General features: G+C 40.6%; 1 protein-coding gene across 1 annotated transcript in view; it reads left to right on the top strand.

Annotated features, from left to right (window-relative positions):
* Positions 1-6,540, top strand: part of FAM105A (family with sequence similarity 105, member A) — an 8,679-nt gene extending 2,139 nt beyond the window's left edge. The window contains exons 4-7 of the mRNA XM_010005089.1: positions 1,853-2,002; positions 2,771-2,899; positions 4,873-5,145; positions 6,200-6,540. Coding sequence (XP_010003391.1) covers positions 1,853-2,002; positions 2,771-2,899; positions 4,873-5,145; positions 6,200-6,379 — 732 coding nt within the window. The 3' untranslated portion in view covers positions 6,380-6,540. The remainder of the gene's footprint in view (positions 1-1,852; positions 2,003-2,770; positions 2,900-4,872; positions 5,146-6,199) is intronic.
* Positions 6,541-8,150: the final 1,610 nt, after the last annotated feature.

Here is an 8,150-nt window from a genome sequence, read left to right as displayed (position 1 = left end):
CGGGATGGGAGAGAGAATCGGAGGAGTGTAAGTGAGAAAAGTCATGGGTTAGGATAAAGACAGTTTAATAGGTAAAGCAAAAGCCATGCTTGCAAACAGAGTAAACCATTGACTCCTTCCCGCTGCCAAGCAGGTTTTCATCCATCTCCAGGATAGCCAGGCTCCATCATGCATAGCAGTTATTTGGGAAGACAAACGCTGTCACTCCAAATCCCCCCCTTCCTTCTTCCCTCAGATTTATACACTGAGAATGATGCCACAGAGTATGGAACTTCCCTTTGGTCTTTTTGGGTCAGCTGTCCTGGCCGTCTCCCCTCCCAGCTTCCTGTGCACCCCCAGCCTGCTTCCTGGTGGGGTGGGCTGAGAAGCAGAAAAGGCCTTGACAGTGTCAGTACTGCTAAGCAGTAACTAAAATATCCATCCCTGTATTATCAACACTGTTTCCTTCACAAATCCGAAACACAGCTCCATACTAGCTAATATGAAGAAAATTAACTCTGTCCCAGCCCAAACCAGCACAGGAAGTTAAGAGAAAAAAGAAGAAACTCTTCAGAAAGCTGGAGTCATGTCCAAGTGATGAACAGAGACAGTATTCAGCTTTGCCAGATTAAATGAGGTAACACACCAATGCCAGAAGTGCCCAGAACACCATACAGCAAGGCCAAAAGTTGTTTGGAGGAATGAGTAGCAAAAGACAGCAAAACTTTTGATAGATTTGCAGACACATACTGGGCAACAAGCGTTTCAGAAAATCCATGAGCCTGCTAGGTTATCAGATCTGAAAGGAGACAGGACAGTCTAGTGGATGGCTGGTTCTATCAGGTAGAGGTTATCACAGCAAAGAGCACGTATTAGAATGAAGTCTCCTGAAATCCTGAACCAGTCTAACATGCTTGCTGTCCCCAAAAGGGGCAGTCCCTTGCTTGCCTTGTCTCTCCCTTTTGCTTGCTTTATTCTAGCTAAGCAGTCCCTTTTTTATAGTGGCTCTTTCATCTTCTGTTCGATATGGTTCACCAAGGTGGCGAGCTGATAAAGACACCTGAGTTTGCAGAAGCAGCAGGAAGGATTCAGCAGGCTTATGATTATCACAGCTTATGCAGAGGAAGAGTAGGGGAGACTCTGCAGCCAAGTGGTGTTGGGATAGGGTGAGGAAATGGCTGAGGTGAAAGAGGACCAGGAACTGAGACCATCTTCCTGCCCCCTTTAGGAAGCAAACTGTGAGAGTGATGCAGCAGCCTGTGTAACTGTAGAGTTCTCTTTCTAAGTTAATTTTCTGCCAGTTTATCAATCTGAATTGTCTCACCAAGGGCTTGGATGAGAGCTGGAGGTAATGCAGATGAAATACCAGGAGTGTGTAGCTGGAAGAAAGGACATCCTCTTCAGCACAGAGCTACCAGATTTGGGCAGCCTCAGGATGCCATTGCAGTATGGTTCCAGTCCCATGTTAGGAGCTTTTTCTGCCAAAAGGAGTTTCCTCTGGTTGTCTGTTTCTGTCCCTTTGCTGCTCCATCCCATGTGTGAGCACAAGTTGTGAAGTGGTCAGGGTTAAAGCTGTTACTGCGAAGAAGTCTTTGCTGACCTCTTCTGCTATGGTTGACCGTGTTTACCACAGCAGCAGTGCAGAAACTGGAGCAAGTCACTGGGTTTGGAGAGACCATAGAATCACTTTTAAGAGGCAGTGCCATTTTAAGGTGTTTACAAAAACCATGGTGTTAGAAAAAAATTGTGTATATAAAACATAAATTACTCACTCTTTCTCGTAGCCACCTCTTATGAGTGGTTTTGAATTGGACTCCCAACATGATCTGAGACTTAAAACATGCTTTGGTAATTTTTTTTTGTCCTTTTCTAGGCATATGAAGAATTGTTTTGGAGCTTTCATGTCAAATATCTGCGACAAGTCAGGAGGGACCACTATTGTGTAATAAGAGCAGTGCTTTTTCAGATATTCAGCCAAGGCATTCCTTTTCCATCACGGATGAAAGAGAGAGATATATTAAAGGTAAAATTAATTTCTTAAATAAACATGATTCAGGCGACTTTGCACTGCAGAAAGAAGAATTTCTTACTATGAAAGTGGAAGCTTCTGCTGTGGAGGTAGAGGAGAATCATTATCAGAATTTAAAAAGAAGTTTTTCAAACTCTTTGAACTACACTTAATCAACAAAGTGTCCCTGAACTAAACATACTGAAATTAACTTTATTCTAAATGGTAAAACAACAAAAAAAATGAATGGATAAATGTTACTGCTACCCAGCTAGATGTCATTCCCTTGATAGTTGAATCCTCCTCATCCACATCCGTGCAGTCTAGTGGCTTGCTTGGGAGCTACTAAGCATGTTACTGGAGCAGCAGGGATCCTGCCTTGGGCTTCAGGAACTGCAGCTGGAGGCAGCAGTGAGGAGGTGGGGAGCTATAGCTGCTGCCTGCACACACTCATGTATGTTGTCTGTAGTCCTAAAAGCTGTGTTTGGATGTATCCAGCTTTTCCAGACTGTGGGTTTATATACTTTGCTGAAATAATATTTTCTTCTTTTTTTGGCTGTTTTGAAAGTTTCTTAAGCATTTGGCAATCAAATGGAGCTTCCTTCTTAATATCTGAGTTGTTCTGAAGCCTGTTTTTATTTTTTGTTTGAACTGATAGATGATGGAACCACATCATAAATTAAAATGTCTGTAGACAAGTTTATATAACTTTATATGCTACTTCTTGTTATGGTTAAGATCTCTACTCAATTAGCTTTTGGTTTTGGCTTTTTTTCCCCCCAGTTCCCTGAAAAGCTTTTGTATTCTCAAGGTTGCAACTGGATTCAGCAATACAGTTTTGGGCCAGAAAGATACACAGGTCCCAATGTCTTTGGGAAATTGCGCAAATGTATGGAGGCATTAAAGACCAATGTGAGTATTTGGGAGATGGTTGGGAGGAATAAAAGCACCAAGAAGAGAAGTGGGTTGAGACTGAGTTAGGGAACTGCTTCTGATTATGTATTTCTGTGTCAATCTTCCTCCTGGGTTTAGGGACCTGAGCTGCTGGTCAGGCCTTTCCTGCAGGGGAATCCCATTTTGGGGTCCCCCTGCAAGCTGGGGAGACCATCCTCCCCACAGCTGTTGCCCTTGCTGTCAAGTGGCTTCTGTAACACCTCGTAATTGTGATTAAAAACAACAACATACTGTGTAGGATCCTCCTGGATTCCCTCCCAAAATGGGAGGGGAAAAACAAGCAGTGCATTTCCTAATCAAATGTTTGTCTTTCCTTTGCTCCTCTCTCCATGAAATGTACTTATCCAGCTTTACTGTGATTTCTCTCTGTAACCTGAAGCACATGGTTACAAAGAACTGTCAGCATCACTGCCCCCTCTGCTCAGCATATCCAGATCGCCTACATTCCCAACCAGAGAATATATAAGAGAATATCTCTTATTTACATTTTAAAGCTTCAGGAGATCTCATAGCCCCAGAACCTTCTGAAACCAAGATGAAAAATTGGCCTGACAAGACCTTGCACCTACCTTGAGCTCCTCTGGGGTTTCTGCATGTCTGAAGTAGTGTGAGCTCTGGACTGTTCCTACTTGCTTTGCCAGAAGATGTCCCCAGCACACCACCACCCTGTTCTCCCCATCTTCCTTTGGCTGGGCATTTGCTTTTTATGCTCTCCTGGGTCACAGTCATCAAGTGGATACTGGCATTTGCTGGACTACAGGGTTTTCGTCAAAATTAGGTTGCAGTCTTTCTCTGAAGGCATCCATTATCTGGTGTATCAGATCTTAAACTGTTATTTTTTATTCTGCAGTACATCTTACAGTGTTCGATGTGTAACCACAGCCACAACAGTTGATTGTCCTGGTAAACGTTTAAGCTACTTCCTTTTCTGTGGTGCTGTGTATGCAAGTCACAGCTCTGTAGTTTTAAACCCTATTATTAGTGATAGTAATTGTTACTTAAAGAAAAACAAGAAACCACAAATAGACTTATTTAGCTTTAGAAACAAAGCATTAGTAATAAAAAGAGGGCATGAAAATAAAGATTTGGTCCTTGTGCCTTGACTGCAACCTTGCTGTGCCACAGTGAGAACTGCGCATCCTCTAGAGATGTGCCTGGTGGTTTTTGCCTGCAGTTATCATTTTGTTCTGGTCGCTCTTTGCATTTGCCAGTGTTGGGTTGTTAGGTTTTGTTGGTTTTTTTGTTCTTCTTGTAGTTCTTTATAAGTTGTTGTTAGTCCCTTAGAACAAAACAAACAGTATGTTTGTGCAGAAAAAAGTTTCAAGTCAGCATGGTGAACAGATCTATACAATTAACAGGTTGTTGCAGAACAGCTGTATTATGCTGTTATTGGGTATGAGGTCTAGCTCCCAGCTTAATTTTATTTTTATAAAGATGCTGCTTGACCAGAGAGATGGATTTTTGCCTGTTTTCATGAACAGGTTTCTCTGCTGCCTTTCCCAGCTCCATCATCATCTTGTGGGCTGCTGCTCTCAGATGCTGTTGTGCTTGGGCTGTCTGGGAATAGGTGCTTTACACTTAGGACAGGCTTATCACTTAGGTAGCAGAGGTCTCCTAGCAAAGGGACATAGTGGTTCATCCACTTGGTCTCATTTTTAATGTGCAAGGGAAGTCTTCAGGAATGCATGAGGTGATGGGGGATCTGTGTCTTGATTTAGTATTCATGGCTAAGTTAGATTGTTTTGATTGCACTTCATAGTTGGTGGCCACTTCAGCATACAAGTGATAAAAGCACAGAATTAACTGAAATTAATTTGAATCCCAGTCATTGAGTATCATTAAACAGACTATCAGTTGTTCCTGTATTGGAATCCTTTACATTAAATAGAAGTCCTAATGATTTGATTAATATTCTTCTGTGTGCTTTCTAGTGGACTGAAATAAGTGCTACTAAAGATCACGAAGAAAGAGGAAACATGTGTAATACACTCTTTTCTGATGAGAGCAAGGAGTACAAACTGTATGAGGCCATAAAATTCATCATGCTCCACGAAGTTGTTGAAGCCTATGAGCAAATAAAGAACAGGGAAGAACCTGTACACAACCTTTTTAGCCTTCTCCTTGCTCGTGATTCTTCGTCTGACCCCTTGAGTTTCATGATGAATCATCTGAACTTGATAGGTGACTCTGTTTGCCTAGATCAGGTAATAACATAAATGAAAAGTAAATCACAAAAGTTATTCCAACATTACTAAGTGAATATATAACATGTCACCTGAGATAGCTGGTCTGTTGATTTTACTTTGGCACATGGGGAGGTGGATCAAGGACAGGCATTTAACATACAGCAAAAAAAAAATGTAGAGTAAAATGGAGTGGACATTCTTCTTGCTGAGCCAGAAATAGATGCTGCAAGTTATCAGTGAGACATAGTTTAGAGCAATGATACCTTTGATATGTAAAATAATCTTAGATTATGCAGATTTGACCTGCTGGTTTGCTTTTCCTATCTCTTCCACCATGCCAAAGCCTCTATCATTGCTATTTTGTTTCCCCTCTCTTTGGTTCCTATTAGATGTGCCTGCCAAGAGTAGGTGATGAGAACTCCATGAATTGTTCCCGTCTATATGTTAAGATATTTTTTTTGACATCTAAGCTCCAACTGCCACTCTGCAAACATTTTCACTTTCCAATGGGTGAATTTTTTTATATAATCAGTTTCAGTTTTCAAGTCAACTGATGTTGCAGTCACCTTCAGGATAATGTTGATTTTAACTGGACATGTTCTGCTTTGTCTGTGCCCAAGGATATGAGCTTTTTCCAAAGCATTTTTCCAGAAAAATGAAGTACAAGGAATTTTTTTCCTTTTACAATTGTATTTTTCTCATGCACCAAGTGATCACAAGGTGGCAGGCTTCCCATTTTTCGAGATTTATCAGTCTCTTAATGATAGCTAGTCCCTTGGTGCTCCCCACTGAGCTGTGTGAGCAGGCTTTGGGAGCAGATTATACATCGTGTCAGGTGGGGGTGGGATGTTTCCGAAGTGTCAGGTGTTAACCAGAATATCCTCTACGTGCAAAAAAGCAGCAGAATGACTATTGGAACATTGAGAATACCCTCAAACATTTAGTTTTCTTACTTTAGTTACAAAGGAGGGGCTCCTTTTATGCCTTGTCTACTGTTTTGAAGACTTGACTTGGATTATCTTCAGTTTAGTTTTCAAAGTCTAGAAATACATCTTACTTCTTTCATCTCTAGGTTGAACTGTTTCTTCTTGGATATGTACTTGAAGTAAAGATCAAAGTTTACAGACTGCATAGGTTTAATACTGAGGAATTTAAAGTAAACTATCCAGATGAATACCGAAGGGAATGGAATGAGATTTCTCTCCTGACCGAGGACGACCGCTACTATCACATCCCCATTTTCAGAACGTGAAGGACCAATGACTTTTGTTTCTTTTGTAAAATACAGTGAGTGACCAGTTCCGGTGAATTAGGTTTCTAATTGACAGCAGTAAGATTTTGAGAATGCTTGTTAATGATTACAAAATGATTTATGGATTTATTGTATAAATGTTTTGCTTTCCCATTACAGCTCAATTCACCACCAGCCAGCCGTAAAAAACCATAAAATGTTTTCTTATGCTGTCTGGGAAAAAAAATTCGTATTTGAGGGTTGTCAGACAAAAAAGATTGGACTGCATAACAAAGAAGGCCAAGGTAATTGTTTTTTCCATTGCTAGCCTGAGGTTTTGCTCCGACATCTCTGGATGGGTTAAACTTAAGTTCCTGGAGCAATTACTGCCTCTTTGTGCTCTGTCTCTAGCTAGGGAGGATGAATCACGAAGGAAGCAACTCCCATGGTCCCACACTTCACACTCCAGGTTATTAACCTTGCATCGACTTGGGGTTACCTAGGATGTGAGGATGTAAACTGGGGCCTCTGTGTAGCTGCTTCAAATCACATGTGGCTTCCCCCTTGGCTGGAACACCTCCTGCCAGGGATGGGCAGAGCAAACAGCTTCAGGCTGTACTTAGACATGTGAAATCAAGCTGTCTGCACTCAGTGCTGGTATCTGAAGGTGAAGAAGTGTTGCTCAGGGGGAAAAAACCCAAAACCAACACACACGCGCACAAAAGAATACTGTGCCAGATGAATGGAAGATATACTTTATAACTGAGGAAAGTACACAAGCTTTCCCAAACCTAAAAAGGGCAGTATCGATTAATAAGTAACATGGAATAGAGTTGAACACAGTAGCTGTCAATGTTCTCTGTCAACTTGTAAATCCCTTAAGGACTGATTCAACATGACCTGCCAAAGAGGTATCAAGATTTGCATTGCAGTTCATGTGAGAAAGCTGTGCACAGAATGCATTCACAAACACTGCCTTTTCAGGAAATACTACTTTTACATGTGCTATGTGCATTTAGCAGTCCATGTACATGTTCGATCCTCTGAATACACATTAAAATATTTATATAAGATTTCTATCTTTAGTGAAGACCTCAATGCTTGAAAAACTCTGTCTGGAACAGCTATATGCAATTTACTTCATTACATGGAACATTTTGCCCAGTTCAGTTTTCTAGAATAATAGTTTTTTAATTCTTTCTAAAATTAAAAGCCTTAATTTGAACAAATATAGCAGGTCCTGCAAAACAGAAATCTTACAATCCCATAAGCATGTAGTTGCATTGAAAAAAAGTGGGGGTTTATTGAGAAGCAAAGCCTTGGTTTTCCTTATGTTAGAATACTGGGACAGGCAGGTTTGTTTTTAACTCCTGCAGGAGAAAGTACAAGGTGGTAACAAAAATGTGAAGAAGGCCTGCAGGAGCTAAAGCAGTTGCATGAGGGAACTAAATGGTAATGTGTGGAGTGCATAGAAACTGCTTGGTTCCTTCGTGTAAAGAAAAGCAATTTTATCCCTTACAGACCTTTTATTTGTATGTATATGTATATATATTTATAAACACAAAACACCTGAGTTCTGTATTATGACAGTTTTGTTTCTTGAAAGTTTTTCTGAGTTCAGTTTTGTTCAGTAATTTGTAGCTTTTAACCAAGAAGGCTTGATACCTGTAATAGTTTCATCTCATCAAAACTTGCATATCAAATACTTTATTTATTAAAAGAAAATTTTTTTCATTGAATGAAATAATTTGCCTACTTCAGATTTGGTTCTGCTTTGCATGGGGAAGTATTA

This window comes from Chaetura pelagica, unplaced genomic scaffold (genome assembly GCF_000747805.2).
Source record: "Chaetura pelagica isolate M959 unplaced genomic scaffold, ChaPel_1.0 scaffold219, whole genome shotgun sequence".
NCBI lineage: Eukaryota > Metazoa > Chordata > Aves > Apodiformes > Apodidae > Chaetura > Chaetura pelagica.
Note: the sequence above shows the minus strand (reverse complement) of the source record. Positions and strands in the feature narration are given on the sequence as shown.